This window comes from Pezoporus wallicus, unplaced genomic scaffold, assembly GCF_028554395.1.
Source record: "Pezoporus wallicus isolate ANWC-B61680 ecotype Strahan unplaced genomic scaffold, APGP_CSIRO_Pwel_v1 contig_6996, whole genome shotgun sequence".
In the NCBI taxonomy this organism is placed as follows: domain Eukaryota; kingdom Metazoa; phylum Chordata; class Aves; order Psittaciformes; family Psittacidae; genus Pezoporus; species Pezoporus wallicus.
Genome location: NW_026637899.1, coordinates 2,842,914 through 2,861,368, shown reverse-complemented (window position 1 = coordinate 2,861,368; position 18,455 = coordinate 2,842,914). Strand labels below are relative to the sequence as shown.

Here is an 18,455-nt window from a genome sequence, read left to right as displayed (position 1 = left end):
ACAATCTATAGATAGTCAAATAGAGGAGAGAGCCCTGTGCGACAGTAGTGTTGAGTCAGGCTGTGTTAGAAATGATGCTGACCATCAGATTGGAAGAAACTGTAAGAACTGAAGGAAATGTAAGAGCTGGCTTTTGCAAGCAATCATAGCATGACTCCAGTGGTTGGCATTAGCATCAATATTATCCCATCAGCACAACAGTACCACCTCCTTTGAGCTGAGGAAGTATATCAGTGTCTCAGACATAACTGAGTTACCTTGTCATGGCCAGTTTTTCTGATGATGCTGGGACATACTAGTCACTACTGGAGCTAATGAAGGATATTTTGCACAGAGTTGCTAACTTGAAGGTAGAAGTCTTTTTGCCTGCTGGTGCTGCTTCATGATGCTATTGGACAGCACAAGTGTTAACTCTGCCTCTGGGAGATATGTTGGCCACTGCTAATCTTCCACATCAGTAAATTGATGTGAATGTTTGTACTGAAGAATTTTTCATCTCATCTGAGTTGAGGAACCTACCCAGCTGTCTCTAATTGTTTAGCCTTCCTAGGCTCCCACTGTCCTGAAGGGAAAAACAGAGGGTTTTCTCGAAGCAGGAAACTGCTTGAGATGTTTCCTCATGCTGTGGATGAACTCCTTCTGCTTACAAGAGAGGGACCCCATGGAAACCAGCCAGTTACACTGATATTTTAGGTTGGTGAAGCATGTTCCCTGCATGTAATTTATTGAATGTGTGAATTATTTCAGAGTTGTGAACATTGGGCAGGTTGGTGCTAACAACAGGGTGGAACTTCAGGGTAAAACTCTTGAGTGATAGCTCTTAGACTGGAGAGCAGAATCCCTGGGGAAACAGTGGAAATGGTATTGTTTAAGACATTTAAAGTTAGACAGGAGAAAATATATTGTAATGATCTGTCCTGTGCTGGTATTTAGATCAGGTTTTGTCTTGTGTGAATATTAATAGGAAGTCTCTATCTGAAGTAACTACCATTATTCAGCATGCGTTACCACGTAACACTGGCTTGCAACCTTCCCCCACATCCGTACTCCCACTTACAGGACAGCCTGAATAATGTTTAGCACCAGTGCTTTTTCTCTTGGTGCCTCAAGTGTTGATTTTGTATTGCCTTGCTTAGATTATATTCCTTCAGTGCTTCCACCAAACAGACTCCGTATAGTGCACAGAGATTTACAGGAAGCACGTGTGGTTTGTGGCAATAATAATAAAATCTCCTGCTGTTTTCAAATCCCTGAGAAACTAAATCAAGTGTAGAGGTCTATTCAAAAAAGTGCAGCATGTGAATAAGTCACTTTACCATTACTTGTGTGGGTCTGCCTTGTACCTGTTCAGTGTATTTCACTGTCATATCTCTGAAGTCTGTCCTCAGTCTCTGGAGTGCGACTAAGACATTACACACCTCAAATGGAAAAGCTGATGAAACAACTTAAAATAACCTGAGCACCCATGCTTTGCTCGCCTCTTTTTTCACTACCTCTGTGTTGGTATTCCTCATAGGAACCCATACAGCAAAATTGGTTCTGTGCTAGTGGCCCCCATCAGACAAATCTAGGTCTAGTCTGAATTACAAAAGTGGGAAGACTGGATTGAATTCCTGTGTAGTGCTGTGATGCTTAATGGAGCTCCATTTTCTTGGTGTGTTTCTGTAGGTGCAAAGACTGTCTTCTTAAAATGGTTGAAGCAATGAATCCAATATCTGCCTCAGGACACCTTTGCAGAGAATCTTATGACAGGAACAAAATGCACACGCCTCATCGTGTGAGCCACAGGCCATCATCGTCTTGGTACCAGACCCCTTGCAGCCCCAGAAGCAGAGCGGATGAGCTGGAGGAGAGCCGGCTCCTCGAGGAGATTTTCTTCATTTGACATGCCTCATTGGTCTTTAATTTTTATGTCTTTTTAGGACCTCTTTATTGCTGATTTGTTTGTGTTAAAGTGCCATCTTTAAATTATTTGAGTGACAACTGTTTGTCTTTTCTCTTCTAAAGCATAGCTGATTAGCATCCAGTTTCATTTTGGATTTAGTGATGATGGTGCTAGAACGTTGTTGGGGTAGACCAGTCAGAAAGCGTTAACTTTTTTTTTCCTGAATCTTTCATGTGCCAAGGTAATCATTCTAAAATATGAATTTTTTAATCTACAACATTTTCTAATAGGTTGAAGTCATAGTTTTGCCAGCCTCACATGAGAAGTATATTTCATTATCGATTTTTACCTCTGAAGCAGTTTGCAAGAACTGCCTAACATTCAAGAACCAGTAGGTTCAAAGTAGATTATTTTCTAATTAAACAAGTCTGTTTCAAACCTGGCATATTATATTATAGATGTACAAGCACTTTAGTACTTTTTTTCCAGTGACTTTATTATCTGCTTTTTCTGTCAGCATTCTGATATTTAAGACTCTGGGGTTTTAGGGGATATGTTGTTATCTCAACTATACAGTGTCTAATAACATTAATAGAAGAGTTGCAGGTTGATGTACTACCCATCTGTTTGAACTACGTTCCTCTTTACATCAGTGCTGTTTGACAGAGTTTATGTGCTGGGTAACCTAACCCAGAAATAGTAGAACACAGTCAGACATTGTAGTGGTCCAAAACTTATCTGATGTAATTTTCAAGATAAAATATATTATAGTGGTAGTATAAGAACAGTCTTAAGACATTTTCACTAATTTGCACTATTTTGATCCTGTACCCAGGCTCCATTGTAAATAAGACAAATCAGTAATTATTTCCACTAGCGGCTCACAATGCACATTTCCCTGATGGCTTTAATTATTCATGCTGTATCTATTTCAGTTTATTTAAATGCACTTCCATCTACTGCATGTACTTGGTTATTTAAAGAAATGTGCCGAATTGGTAAAAATGACTGCAGATTACAGGATTAATGATCATTTTCTGCACAATGCAGTGTTCATATTTTATTGTAACAGTAGCCATCGGCATGTGTTCCTAGAAATATGAGGCTAAAATACTCATTTTGCACAGTAAAATTGCAGCAAGGGAAAGGTAGAATTGAGCCAGTATGGGCAAGTTCTAGGCCATTTGCTCCCAAACACCACGTCGTGGGCCACTACAGCTTTACTGAGAGTCTCTTTAGGCAACCCAGCTTATCTTAATGGCAGTGAGTTGCTGTACCAGTCCTTGGGGTATTGCTGCTGCCTGCCTCGTACACTCTTACTCCTGTTTGGTGCTCTGCAAGGAGCTTGCAAGGCTCGCCAATGAGACCCGCAGTGCATCTCTGATGAGAGCATCAGTGCAGGATATGTAGCATGTGCCCCTGGCAGCACTGTGCTCTTACAGCAATGAAACAAAAGGAGAATGAGGGGGAAGATGAACCTCAAGTTACTCTGAGCTGCTTTGTTCAGGCCCAGTCTTAATCACAAATTAGGTGATAGCCTTTTTGTGCATCCCAGCTGAGTATTAAAAGCTGGTTGGGGGAGTTTAAAGAAAGGAAGCAGCATTGCTGGGCCAGAAAATGACTACTGTGGGAAGGCCCTACTTGGTCTGTCCTGCTGTCAGTGGAGTATTAGAGTTCTTTTGAATATGCCCATTTGCTGTTGAATGTTGCCCTCTCGCGAAGGCACATGTTTCTGCTTAAAGCCCCAAAGGTGTATTCAGTGCCCTGACCCAAGTATAGCAGGTGGGGAAGTAGGTTTTCTCATTCTGCTGTGTAAGTAGTCTGCTTCTTTAAAAGGGCAGGGAAAAGGAAGGGAAAGAAGAGGAAAATGTACAAGAAGCAGCAGAAAAACTGTAAAACCATGAAGAAATGCCATCGCATAGATCTGAGGGTTTGGGGTTGATTTATGTGTTTTTTAGTTTTGTTCAGTGAATGGTGATGTTGTTGAGGTTTGGCATTTATAAAGAAAGAGTTCTCTGATTTCAGTCCAATTGCTATTCTTTTTTCCAGTTTGACTGAAACTTTAATTGCCTTTTCTAACAAGTGCTAACTGATCTTTTGAAACAGCAAAAAATACATGTATATCTCTTGAAAGGTGCCTTTGTGTACCCCGTCGAGAACACTGTGTGGGAACATTCTGTTCTTTGGTTCTTTGTGGGTGCCAATATTTAACTGCTTTAGAATTCCTTATGCTCCATTTTGTTCATTAACAATTCTAATTCCGAGGGTGACTTTTGTCTTGAATCTATATTTTGGTAGTAACTCTTTTTAAAAGGACATTGTCAGGGTTGCAGACTCCATGCACAAAGTGCTGTCCATCAGTCAGAGCTACATGGGAGGCATACTTTACTGAGCAGAGGTTTCTAGAATTAAGATGGTTGAAGTGTCTAGTGGGTAAAGACTTGCATGTTTTAAGTTTCTGTGTGATGTGGATGAAGAAACAAAAGCTATTAATTTGGTAGACCCTATGAAAAGTCATTTTTTATAATGCTGGCTCTTGCTCTAGTTATCAGCAGTACATTAGGTACAGTGTTTAGCAGTCAGTGCAAGCAGAGATATTTTGCCATGAGGCACTACAAAGTTGAAGTTATTAAAACATTTATAGCCTTAGAAAAAAAAATCAATGATTGTCAAATAGGAAAGGACAAAATCAGTAGCTGGGATTGGGAGGGGAATTGTTTTCCATCTGCTAAAACAGTAGAGGAAATGCAAAAATTAAACTAGCAAATGCAATCACTTGACAGTGTCCTTTTAAGTTTAAGCCCCTATATTAGGAAGCTGCCACTGGGGAGTTAGTGCAGCCATAGCTTGTTGTCCAGAGTGTTGCAGTTAATATGCTTCAGCTACACATCGGGCTGTGTTCTACATGACTTCTGCTGAGGCTCCTACCCGTGCCTTCACTTCGTGTTCTTCCCGAGTGGCTCATACACGCACCCCTGCTGTGTGTTTGTGTAGTCATTGCTTGTGTGACCTCGTGTGCCGTGAACCTATAGCAATCACACCCTTCCATTTCTAGCCACTTCAGTCTTGCTGTTGAATCCCATCTTGAGCATATATTTATGTATGTATGTAAGGTCTTAATCTAATAAATTATCTGCAAATTTCATTTCTTCTTCTAGAGTTTTATTTCATGTATATTCTGGTTTGTTTTGTCAAACTCAGATGTCAGTTCTGCCATTGACAGTATGTTCCACTTTCCACATCATCTCGCTATATATGTTGTGAATCTCCAGTTTGCTAATACAGATGAGGAAATCATTTTCTCATTGTGTTCAGGACATGGGTTTTGCTGTGATGAGGAGCAAGACTTCTTTTGGATCAGGAAGTGGATGAGAGGTCTCAGAATACCAAAGAGAGCCAGCATCATGGTTTGGGACAAAAAGGTGAAATTAAAGAGTAAGGAAGAAGAGATGGAGGTAAAGGCAAGAAAGGACAAGAATGCAAGGCAACAAGCTGTACCAAAGGATGATAGAAGGTTGAGAGGAGCTGAGCCAAATGGTAGAGATGAGATAGTAAGTCAGTGAAGAAGAATTTTGTGCTTATATCCCAAAGTGAAAAATATCTTCAAGCAATGATTCCCATACGGGGCCTATGACTCCCCACTCCTTTTCCAGATCATCTTCCTGCATTTGGAGAGCTACTGTCCAATGGATACCTGGTAAATGAGGGAAAGAAGAAAATTACCTAGCTTCAGCTGCTCCTCTATTGAGTAGCTAAGACAGGGAGGACAGAGCACAAGGAGGGTAATAAAGCAGAATCCAGGTATAATCCAGGCATAATCCAGGCATGGACTGAATTTAGCTGCTAGCAAGGGATGTTGTTGTGGACATAGGTGACAGAAGAATGTGAGACTGGATATAGGAAGAATCTGAATAAGGGAGAAACAAGCAAAAGAAAATTTGTAGTAACCCAATGAGCTGTGGATGTTTGCTGTTAAGGAATGAGAGGAAAGGGCTTAGCTATGCTTGAGAAAGATTGAGCCTGAGATATCTAAAAGATATCCCTTGAAAGCACACATGAGCCCGGGGTTAAACTCTGAAAGTTGTAGAAGAGATTTTCTGAGATATGACCTGCAGGCAGCGTTTGAATTTGTACCGTCTGAGGGGAATGGAGCACAGCCAGGTTGGTTGGAAACCTCCTTTTTCACCGTTACCAAATTTATGAAATTGCGTGCTAATTAGTGTATGATTTATAAATTTACATAACTGCGCTCTACATGAGACAGCACAGAATATCAAATGAGGTAATTTAAACCCTGCTCTGGCTTGGTGCCTCTCCTCTGGATAATGCCTCTCCCAGTCCGTAGCTGCTCCTGCATCTCTTGAAGGCCTATCTGCGCACAGTGACAATTATACAACATTGTGGATCCATGTATCTGTAGGAAAACAGGCTACCTTGAGCACCTCTGGCATGGTTGTGTGGCAGAGTTTTCAGTGTGATCTTTGGGGAGGATGAAGCCCAGGTCAGATCTGGGAGCCCAAGTCAGCTGAAAAAGAGCAAGAAACCCAACTTGGTCTGGTAAGTGTTGGTGCTTGATGTGATAAGGAGCTTGTTGGAGGTTGGTGACTCCCCAAGTTGTTCACAGGGATGTAACTGCATTACAACTGCAGCAAAATGATGGGGACATGGGAGAACTGGATTTAATTCCCAGCTCTGTGGAAGCCACTTTGCCTCCCTCAGTAGCATCCTTTGGGTTCTGCTGGTGAAGCGTGTTTACTACCGCATCTCAGAGGGGCTGTGACTTTGCTATTACTGTATGCAGCAGAAGCTGTTGGACATACCCAGGAACAATTTGCCTATGGACCGTAAGCTGCAAGAGCAGAGGCACATCGGCCAGTCGTTCCTATCTAAAGGCTGAAACTCTCAGACTTCTTCATCTATTTTCAGGCTTGAAGGGGTCATTCTAGGCACTAGGGGACTAAACTGAAGAAGCTTGGAAGTCAGTGACATGTGAGGACCTGATGTACATGAGGTGAGAGATGCCCACACGGTCCCACAGACAAACCAATCCACAAGTGGCTGTGGGAGCCATACATTACCAGCTTCCTTGATTCAGGAGTCAGCCTGTGTATGTGACAAAAAAAACTCTCTATTCACTCATAACATTCAATACCAGTCTCAAAATGTAAGTTCATTCTTTCTGGGCTCCTGTCTGAAGTCAGAAGGAAAGTGAAAAAGTGGAAAACAATATCTTTCCTGGTTGTTTACGGGCAACTCAAAACCTTGCAGTGCAGATCGGATCAAAGCCATTGTCCAAACACAAAGTCTCACGAGTTTAAACGACAATGTGGGACCTCCTCTCCTCTGCTGGACCTGGTAAGGAAGGAAAGGACAAGATGAATTAACAGGCACAAAAGCTGATTTATTCTCAAGTTAGAGCTGACAGTGAGAAAGTTGCATTAAAACTTTAACAGCACCTTGTAACAAGTCTGTCAGCATTAACCATCTCTGCTGCCACGAAACTGCCTTATTTTGAGGCTGAGTTTGTCTGACTTTACTTTCCAGCTGCTGGATTTCATTGTGCCTTTGGAAACAGGATGCAAGGTTCCCCTGCTGTCAGTACCCCAAGCACAGAGATAAATTCAGCTCAGCCTTCTCTTTACCGAGATGGAACCCTTTACACCTTGCATCCTAATGTTTGTTTTCCAGCCCCTGTATTATTTTGGGGGCCTGTTTCTGAGCTTTCTCCAGCATTTATGCATCTCAGAGTGTTTACACTGGAGCAGAAAGCCCAGTTCCAGGTGCTGTTGCTGTGAATGGTGCAGTGTGGCCTCATTCTGCACAGCATTTCCCTTTTGATGCTTCCAGGAGCCGTGTTTGGAGGTGTTAGGCGGGGTACTTGGTCTTGTTGTAGTTCTGTTTCTTGGAAGCAGAAAGTCTGCGAGTGAAACCAGGAGACCCTGTTATTTGGAAGAGTTGAGGAGGAAGAAATGATGTGAAGTAGAAATACCAAGCAGGAAAAATGCTAAGATTGAGAGATTCAATTTGGGATGGAGCATGAACCTGGGGCGTAGCATCTGTGAACTCAGCCACCTTGAAAACAATGTGAACGATACATGCTTGATGGAATGGGGGAGACCCAGACAGCAGAAACTCTCTGAAAGGGAAAAGTGAACAAAGCACGAGGCGATGGTGTCTGATAGCAACAAAAACAGGTAAGAAGGCTCTCGAGCTGCAGGTGAGGAGGTGATGATAATGCAGGGGAAATGGCTCCTTGTCAGTGGGTCTGGTGCCCCTCTATTTTCAATAGAGCCTTCAGCACAGGGATCTCATTACCAGAGAGTTTACTGGCAGATTGGAGGGATTTCAGTGAGGAGTAATAAAAGTGATCAGGGACTGCTAGAATTGACATAATGAGGAAACAAGATGAGAACAGTCAGATATTTATAGCTTGGGTGAGAGAGACAATTAAAAGATGGGGTGGGAGATGGACTGGGTAACCTCAAAGCCTTGTCTGCTTCTAATAATTTCTCGTCATCTGCTGTACAGAGGACTTGAATTTACCAAGGCTGTCAATCTGACTCCTAACAGCCCTAACTTCACATGTTGAAAAGCTCAGGTGGGTGTTCTGTGGCTGTATTGACACTGTCAGAATGTCACTGGTACTGTACTTTGTGTGAAGAAAAAATAGTCATCAGCCATGCTGTGGGGAAAAATTGACACACTGACAGTAAAGGGAAAGAAATTAGACCTTCATAAAGCAAAAAGGCATAGCAGACCGTGCTGAGAGCAGGGCTGATTGGGAAGGGCTCCCAGGTTGTGATGCTGACCTTTTCTTGCTTGGTCCATGCAGAAGGAGCAAGTGTGAGCTGCCTTCCCTGCGGGGTCAGCGCTGGTGGCACCCAGCTGTGCACCCACTGGTGGCACCCACTGCTTCCCAACAGGCACAGATGTAAACAGATGTGCACAGGCTGCTGTACCTGACTGCTGCTGAGCCCCAGGGGTGGCTCTTGGGGCAAGCTCTGTGCCAGCCACAATCCCGATGGTCTCACTGATGGCTATGGTCATGCGTGGGGTTTCGCTTACCTCTCTGCTGCCCCTGTGCAGCCCCTTGGCATGGGCTCGCCCATGGGGATTCCTGCACCTGCATGCAGGCTTCTGTTCACACACAGCTTTTCCATGCCTATAGCTCCCCTGTAGCTTTGCACAAACCCACTAAATACGTGTTCTTGCATGCATCCTGCAAACGTGAGCAGCTGTTGCATTGTTCTTACCGAGATGGAGACCACTAAGAAGAGGGAAGGTATAACATGCTATATAATCACACAGCAGCTTTTGATGAGGGTTATTTAAAGCCTTAGACTCGGACCATGGCTGTCTGAATGCTCCCCAGCACTGCAGAGCAGAGAGCGCCAGGTTTGCTCTGGACATGAGAGACCGCAGCGGAGCTGGAGGCAGCCAAGCTGGAGACATCTCAGTTCCTGCAGTCGAATTAAAACACCGCTACCAAAAGCAATGGGTCTGTGCGTGTTAGAGGCACTTGGGGAAATACCAGAGCGGCGTTTGTTGAGTCTGGTGGCGGAGTAGCCGCCCTGTTTTAATGATACCTGTGTGCAAAGGCCACAGCTGCTTCCATCCATTTCACATGAGTCTGACTTTCACAGAGCAGACATAGCCTAGGGTGGTGGAAGGGAGAGAAAGGTGACCAGAAAAAAATAACCCATCCATTTCTCACTACTTTCCGCATCCTTCTGAGCTGTGATACGGGGCTCTAGCTAAGCAACAGTAATCTTATTCAGCATACTGTTGATTTAAGCCTCTTGGATTTATATAACTTTGGAAATGGTAAACTATATTAATTTGCTGTGTTTTCAAGAAAAAATTATTTATGAGAGACATTTTTAACTCAAGTGCCAGGAGCTTTAAATCATTATAATAAATTCATGCTATTCAGTGTTTCTTACATTGTAATAAATTTGTTTTAAACATGAATGAGGAGATCCATGATTTCTTTAATATACTGTTATGTATTTCCTTTCAAAATGACACAGCTCACTATATCAAGTGGGAGAATAATAGTGAGAGATTTACAGTACTTAAGAATAACACAGCCTGGGAATGTGACATGTGAACCAACACAGGGCAGGGGGCTGGAGAGAGCAGGGAGCCCACCACTGCTCCCAGTGGCACAGCCAGGAGTTATACCAGTGGCAACAGGTCAATACCGGTGCGCAAAAGAGAACTGGGTGGAAAGCTCCCCACAGGGTGGGAATCGCAGTGCAGCCTTATATTCATAGGATGGTTTGGGTTGAAAGGGACCTTACAGCTCATCCAGTTCCAACCCCTGCCACGGGCAGGGACACCTTCCACTAGAGCAGATTGCTCCAAGCCCTGTCCAACCTGGCCTTGAACACTGCCAGGGATGGGGCAGCCACAGCTTCTCTGGGCACCCTGTGCCAGCACCTCAGCACCCTCACAGGGGAGAGCTTCTGCCTAAGAGCTCATCTCAATCTCCTCTCTGTCAGGTTGAAGCTATTCCCCCTTGTCCTGTCCCTACAGGCCCTTGTCCCAAGCCCCTCTCCAGGTTGCTTGTAGCCCGTTAAGGCACTGGGAGCTGCTCTTAGGTCTCCCTGGAGCCTGCTCTTCTCCAGGCTGCACCAGCCCATTTCCCATGCAACACACAATCAAAACACCCAAAAGGTGATACAGAACATCCTCTGTGAGCTGGGCGGGTGGCTGCTGAACTGCTTCCTCACTGGAGCACGACCTGAGCCAGGGCTTGCTTCCCAGCCCGGGGACATCCTCCCCTTCCTGACCTCCTTCTCCCACGGTCCTCATCATACACAATGGGGTATGTGTAGCAGATCCCACCAGCACGCTGATGTGTAGCGAGGAAGTGTCAGTTAAGCAGAGGTAAGATAAATTCCAGTCTCTGTTGTTAATCCTTGACCCCTCATTAAACCTCTGCTGGCGTAGCTGCTTGCTGCTACACACATGGATGGCTGCGAGTGCAAGAGGATAAACCCTGTGGCTGGCTTTGCATCAAGTCCTCCCGGCATCACAGGCGACCTGATGGGCATGGAGTCAGCCTCACTGATGCCAGTGTCTGTGGTAGGAGACAAATTGCTTCTGCAGCACAGTTGTGGCTACCTTGGAAAGAGGGACCCCTCTGCCCCATGGAAACAGCTGCTGAGTGCTTGTGTCCCAGCCACTGCATCTCACTATGGAGCACTGGATGAGCGGGATCTCATGTTTGCCATGATCTTGGGATTGGGGTTGACAAAACATCACAGCACCTAAAATATCTAATGAGAGTGATTACCCTCCCTGAGACACCTAAATCCTTCCAGCTCCCCAGTGCACAGCTTTGATGCGGAGAAATGAGGAATTTTGCAGTGCCATCCCGCTGTGCTGTGAAAATCTGACCCTCCAGGACACCCATGCATGGAGACACGAGCATTTCCCTGGATTGAAAGAGTTAAAGGGTCCTTGGTGGATATGGCTGCAGCAGGGGGTAATTAAACAATGCTGGTTCTGTGGTGGGGGGCATAGCCCTGCTGCTGCCCCTCTTCTGGCTGCAGGTGAGATGTAGGACACCCACGGAGCTCATCCGCACAGGGATGGGGATGGCAGAGCACAGAGGATGTCCATGGGCTGCCACATCACGAGGCTGGGAGGCTCAGGAGAGGGGAGGAGGGGACGAGAGAGGGCCCTGCGTGCTCACAGAAGTGATGGCAGGACCTCATCTGTCAGCACAGAAAAATGTCTGGCCAATAAACTTGCCAAACGTCCCTAATAAAGGGCTGGATGTGTTATCATGTAGAATGGTTTTATAGGGGATGGCCATAAAACGTGCACATTGCCCTTTAAAATGCCAGGACAAGGATTGATTCCAGCAGGGCGGAGGGAGAGGAGGAGGGGGAACGAGGCTAATTGGAAAAGGGGGATAAATCCAGGGGCTCGTGTCTCCGCTGCGGGTCCCCAGGGTGTCAGGAAGCAGTAACAGAGCAGGAGGAGTCACTGCATTGCTAGCTGTGCCTGGACCTGGGCTTCCCCACTCTCTGCCCTCCACCCTGCGTGTCCTTTCTGGCTCAGTCCAGCCCTGCTTTTGCTCCTGATACCCAGCCCAGGGGAAGCTGTGGAGATACCTCCATCACCCTCTCTGCTGGTTCCTCCTCCTCCTGCTTCTCTTTTAATCCAAGGGGTCTAGCACCCACTTTCCTCCTTCTCCTCAGTTCTGGTAGATGTGTTCCTGCCTGCCCCATCGTCAGCTCATCTCTCCCTCTCTGCCTTGTGAATCCACCTCATCGTTTCCTGCCTGTGGAAGTCTACCACTGAGAGAGGAACCAGACGGCAGCAGCTTTGGGTCCCCTTATACATGGACAGCGAGTATCTCACCCTGGGGATGCAGGAGCCTGTGTGTGCTCTGGGCTCTGCTTGAATAAACAGGAGAGGGAGAGCTGGAAGAAAGTCTGGGGTGTGTTTATTAGTGATCAATAGATTTATTGTACTCAAGCTCACTTTTAATGCTGCAGAAAACAGGCAGTGATTTCACTTAATAAATGTAGACAGTCTTGCAGAGCTACACCACCATCTATTCTGCTGGACAATTTCTGTACAACAGGACTGCATGTGATGCAGTGCCCAGTGTTACCTGCAGCTGAGGCTCATTGGCTACAGTGGACAGAGAGGCCTGCCTGTGGTTTCCTTGTTTTAATTTCCCTGATCAGGGATGTTGGGCAGCAAACCCCATGAGATCTGGTACAAGAAGTATAAACAGACTTCTAATTAAAGTCACTGAAGGTGGAGTGGATTTGGGCACTGGGTGAGAGGCGGGCAGGTATTGGAGAGGTAGAACAAGAAAGAGTCAAGAAAAGTCAGGTTTGTTGGTATGTGCCAGATCTCACTTGTCTGCCTACTCCGTGCATGTGGTGCTGCCCAGTTTCCAATGTGCAGTGGCCTTGGCAGTCCCCATTGGAGCTGGTAGTGGTTTTTGTGGACAGGAGGGGTGGTGCCGGCTGTGTGCTTGGGCTGGCAGCATGTCTCTTTGTCCTGAAAACCCTCCTTGGCCACCCTTGGTGACCAAACACAAAGCTGGTTTTCACTTCCATCAGGAGTACAAAACATGGTGACACTTTACCCATCAAAGTTGGAGGTGAGTCAATATATGTGCACCAACATGATTAGCGGAGGTCATGTATCGTGAATATGGATGAGAGAACACTTCACTATTCAACTGGTTCTTCAGAAAAGCAGATGATGTGAAAAGCAGCCAAAGCTGACCGTCTCACTGGACTCCCTCGTGCCATGGCCTCACTTCATGCTGGAGCAGGTTAGCTTCATTCAGCTGAGCAGATTCAGAAGTGGCAGAGGCCATGAGTTCTCCAAGTGCTCAGATCCATGTGTTTAAATCTTGTTTCACAGTCATGACATTCAGACCAACGTCCAGGCTCCTGAAGTCTGGATTTGCTGCTCTGCTACATTCTGGCTCAGGCCCATCTCTGCTATACCCACCATGGTGAATTTTTCATTGAACACAGTTTTAGGTCTGGATTTCTAATTAAACTTAAAGGCTGGTAAATTTTGCTAAGAACATTTTTCTGGCTCCATTCCTGAGCATTTGGTCTATTCAACTAGTACGTGGTGTTTTGCAGATCCTATTGTATGTTACATTGCCACCCACAAGTATGAAAAAATATGTGATTTAGAAAAGTACTAATACCTTTGACATCTTGTTTTTGCTTTTATGATCACACTTCAGAGTTTTTTTTCAATGTTAGAGCTGTAAACTTGTGAGGCAGGTGGGAATCTCATCCTACCACTTGACTGCAACAGCTATGACCTTTCCAATTCATCATCAGGCTTATGATCAAACAGTGGTCATGACAATGCTTTCTGAATGAAAACATTTACTCCAACATCGAGCAATAAGGAAAACAAATCTTTTCAGGTAGGGTTTAGTAGCTCACCTTGAAAGAATTTCAATTCATGCTAAACATTAAGCCATGTAGTGATGTGGGGCACTTGTCTACTTTGAGACCCATGGGAGAATTAACTCAAGTTCACTTTTAGAGGGGATTAACTAAACTGCACCAGGACTCTGTTTCAACACTCAGAATTAAGATAAGTTGAAGTAAGACCCCTTTAATTAACTGAAAGAGATGAGAGACCTCTTTGACATCAAATAAAAGTGTCTGAGGAGCTGCTGGTGTGGTTTGACTAGTCCGGTTTACATTATACCTTATTTAATTCATACTGAATGACCTGGTGTAGGCAAGCCCTGAGATGTTGAGACTGGGTATGGTACTGGGAATATCTGCCTTCCCAGATGTTTTGTAAGGGGATAGAAGTGGTGTAAGAAGCAGGATGCTCTATAAAATGAGACCATCAATCTTGGTCTGTACAGAGCCACAGTGATGCTGTGGAACTTTCACAGGTTGAGCAAACACCCAGACATACCCTTACACAAGACAAAATTGCAAGTCTTTCATCAAGGACGGGAAATCTCAATAAAGCAGGTAAAATGGAGATAACAGCCCCAGAATGTTTCCTCTTCTGATCAGATTTTCTCCCTTATCACTTTGATTGGGGTCTCTTTATTTTTTTTTTATATAAGTTGTTGGTTTTGGTTTTGTTTGTTTTTTTTTTTTTAGTTTAATTGCCTTTTTTGAACATTGGGAAAAGTTTACTATTGAGTGAAGACTTGGACTCATTTAGCTAATCAGGTAAATGGTATCGAGGTGATGTGTGCACTACTGTATACACTTCCAATAGTTTCTCATTCTTAGTTCTGCCATCAGTTGCTTGGTGGTGAAGTCTGATGCCTGCAATCTTGACTAGATTTCTGAATGGATTCTGGGATTTCTTCACCTTTTTGGTTTCCATTTCAAGACAAAAGAAGTTTTATGTTTACTTTTTTTTTTTATTTATTGTATTTTACCCCTGTTTTCTTCAGACTGGGGATCTGAGACTGACCCTCAGCATCATGGAGACAACCTGTGAAGTATCCATGGACATTTTAAAAGGCCAACTCACTTTTCTGAGTCAGAGGGGTTCAGAGTGTGGTTAGAGTAAGGGAAGCTCATGAGATTGTTCCTTCTACCATTGTGCCAATGCATATCTGTGTAGGATTTTCCTAATATTCAAACAAAGCTGTTAATGAGTTTGAGTGCATGTGGGGCATCTGAGGAGCATACTGTGGCTTATGGAGGAGCTAGGACAAATCTGTTTATTCTGTTACCATATCACGAGAAAGTCTTCATCAATAACTGTAATGGTAGGATAAGGAGTGATGTGTTTAAACTGAAACAGGGCAAGTTCAGATTAGATATAAGGAAGAATTTCTTTACTGTAAGGGTGGTGAGGCACTGGAATGGGTTGCCCAGGGAGGTTGTGAATGCTCCATCCCTGGTGGTGTTCAAGGCCAGGTTGGAGAGAGCCTTGGGTGAGATGGTTTAGTGTGAGGTCTCCCTGCCCATGGCAGGGGGGTTGGAACTGTATGATCTTAAGATCCTTTCCAACCCTAACTTTTCTATAATTCTATGATTCTATTACTGTTGCTACTGGTACAGTGTTCCCCTGGCACAAGACCAAACCTGAGATTGAAGGGCACATGGAAATGTTAAAAGATGCAGGTTAGCTGCAAGGGAAAACCTCCCAAGAACAACCTGGGAACTGGTGGGTTTGCTGATCCTGGGCAGGGAGGCTGTGGACCTTTTCTATCCCTTCACTAAAGGAACACAGCACAGAGTTTTCTGAGCTGGAAAATTAAACTATTTACATCAGGCAAAGCCAAAGCCAGGAATTCATTCTGGAAGAAAGGTTCCCCATTTTACAGACTCCAGCTGCATCCAAACAGGTTCACTGTGGCTTTGCTAAATGCTTTTCTGAGCCCTGACAATCTTTGAAAGAGAACCCAGTCCTCCCCGCCAGCTCCCTGAGAAGGTGAGCATCAGTGTGGGATGCGATTTCTACAACCTCTGCACAAAGGAGCTTAGCCATGGGCTCAGTGGCTGGTGCAAAAAGCTCCTGGTGCTCCACTTCGTGTCTCTTTCCTGAATGCCAGTCATGACTTTGCAGGGAATAGCTTGCAAAAAGGCAAATGGGTCCAAAGAGATCACAGTAAATGTAGCCTTGCATTATAGTAGGGAGTTTTAGGGTGAACGTACCCCCTTAATATTAGCCCTACCTTGTGCAGAGTGTGGTCTGGGCCATACACTTTTGGAGCAGCCTTGTATTTTTCTCTCTTCCCATCACCAGGCACATCTACCCTTGGATGGGATAAAACCGCTTGGTACATGGGACTGTAGCAATATAAAGCAGGCATCCCACATCTCAGTGCCAGAGACATGTTCTCACAAATTAAACTGGAGACAGAGTCTGTTGTTTTTGCTTTCAAATGCTAATGGTATTTTCTTTTCCTTGCAGAAGCAGTTGATTGACCAAAGCCTGAGTTTGCTTTGGGGAAAGAAAGAAAACAGAGAAGGGCTGGACAGGGTAAAGAGTTGAGAAGAAAGAAGAAATTCTTTGAGCTTTTGCAGCTTGGTACATGAATTACTAAAGATTTAAGCTGACTATGCAAATGAGGGGATAATCTGAGGATGTTTCATTTTGACACAGAGCAGGAAGAACATACAGGCTAGTAATTATAATAATTATTACTCCCAATTTTGGTTGTCACAGAAGTCCTCAGTAGAAAAGAGCCATATGATTCCCAGGACCATCAGGATGTTGAAGTGGACAGAGATGCCCTGGCTGAGTGACCTGAGAAGAGAGGCATCAGCATCTGATATGGATCACAAGATAGTTCAGGTTGGGAGGAACCTCAGGATGTGTTTGGTCCAATATGAGATTAGACCAAGTTGCTCAGGAATTTATCCAATTGAGTCTTGTCAGACTCCAGGGAAGGAGATGACAAGCTCTGGGATGTCTGGTTGTCTAGGCTGCCTTCTCCAATGTTTGACTGACTTCATGGGGAAGAAGTTTTTCTTATATCCATCTGAACACCTATTGTCTCAGTTTAGCTCAGACTGCCCTCCTAATCTGGCATCATGTGTAAAGTCTGTTGCCTCCTCTGAGTCTTTGTGGAAGTTAAACCAGAACAGACCACTGCAGTACTCCATTTGTCACTGGCTTCCATGTAGAGCATGACCCATCCACTGTCACACTCTAAGCCCAGCTGTTCAACCATCTTTTTACCTCTCTGGTTATGTACCATCCAGACTGCATGTCCTAGCTCGGATCCAAGAATACTGACATAAAAGGCATCTGCTGCACCCTGGATGGTAGAGCTCAGAGTTGATAAGGGGAGATACTCAATCCAGGCAGGTAGATCTGAGCTAGTGCAGGACCACCTACAGGGCCCCCAAAGCAATCCTAGATATCTGCTGGAGAAACCAGTTTTTCCTATCCCTCTATATCTCAGAACATGGGCTGTGGGGACAACCCAGATGTTTATCACATTGTCTGGACAAAAGCTAGAAGATTCCCCTTTCTTTTAATTAATTAGTTTCCTTAAGATCCAGCTAAAGGTAATGACTATTTTCAACAAATATTTCCCTCTCCTCCATCACCATTATTCCCTCTGTTCTCCTATGAGCAAATAAAGGGAGATGAAATGCTCATAGGATTCCAGGTGGTGAAAGCTGGGCTGAGCCATATCTGAGAGAGTCAGGATTTACTGGGATCAGAGTTATGGAAAACGGAGTGCCAAAATGCTAAGAGGAAATTGCAGTTGTTCCCTCCCCACCACCCCTCTTTTCTTTTTTCCCTCTTCCTCTCCTGTCACTGGTTTTCCTCCTAGGTGTTAGGGTATTTTCAGAGGCAATCGTTACTGTTAATGATTTTAGCTTGTTGGCTATTATCACATTTGTGCCTGGGGACTGGAGGCGGCTATCTGGGCTCTGGCAGGCCTTGACAGCAATCAGCTCCTTCCTGCTTCACACTAATTTTCTCAGGGGAGCTCAGAAGAAAACACTTTTTTGTTCCCCTCCTTTCCCTGTGTCCCTCCTTTTCGCCTTCTCTGCATCTGGCCTCACATCTCCAGGAGCTCTGCCATAGGAAGAGTCCACACCGGGGAGGCTGGTGGAGAAACCCAGAGCAAGGTGTGGGGCGCTTGGATGCAACCAGGAGAAGCAGCATCTCCTGGGAAGAAGCACCCTGGCTTTTGTTATTCATGCCGTGTTTGGACCGTCTCTGCATTGCTGCTGATACCCCAGCTGTTACAGGGAAAAGAAGGGATCATTGTGGTTATTTTATGAAAAGTGTACGTGGATCTTTTTCAGTGGCTGAAGCTGAGAGCGGAGCTTTTACAGCTTTGAGTTTAATATTCTCTTTTTTCCCTCCATCATCATTTTATATTATTCAAAGCAAATCAGACAGCCTTTGAAGAAGAGCTCAAAGCTTTTTTTCTTTCTTTTTTTTTTCCTGTTTTTTCTCTTTTTTTTTTTTTTTTTTTTTAAAGGTGGGAAAGAGTGGGAGCCACCTGGTACTTTTTCTTTCTCAATTCTGTGATTTTATTCATTGGGGAAGAGATCGCTTTGCATCTCGTTCTTTAAAAGAGTGTAAATGGCAGGTAAGAGCTGTTTTTCTA

At 44.6% G+C, this 18,455-nt stretch overlaps 2 protein-coding genes across 4 annotated transcripts in view; one reads left to right on the top strand and one right to left on the bottom strand.

The window, feature by feature from the left end:
* Positions 1-1,983, top strand: part of KIAA1328 (KIAA1328 ortholog) — a 181,431-nt gene extending 179,448 nt beyond the window's left edge. For all 3 annotated transcript variants that reach the window (XM_057408151.1, XM_057408148.1, XM_057408149.1), the window contains one exon: positions 1,669-1,983. In XM_057408151.1, the coding sequence (XP_057264134.1) occupies positions 1,669-1,885 (217 nt within the window). In that variant the 3' untranslated portion in view covers positions 1,886-1,983. The remainder of the gene's footprint in view (positions 1-1,668) is intronic.
* Positions 1,984-7,027: 5,044 nt separating this feature from the next.
* CELF4 (CUGBP Elav-like family member 4) overlaps positions 7,028-18,455 on the bottom strand; it is a 748,158-nt gene continuing 736,730 nt past the window's right edge. Inside the window, exon 15 of the mRNA XM_057408126.1 lies at positions 7,028-7,237. The gene's annotated coding sequence lies outside the window, so the exon portion shown is untranslated. The remainder of the gene's footprint in view (positions 7,238-18,455) is intronic.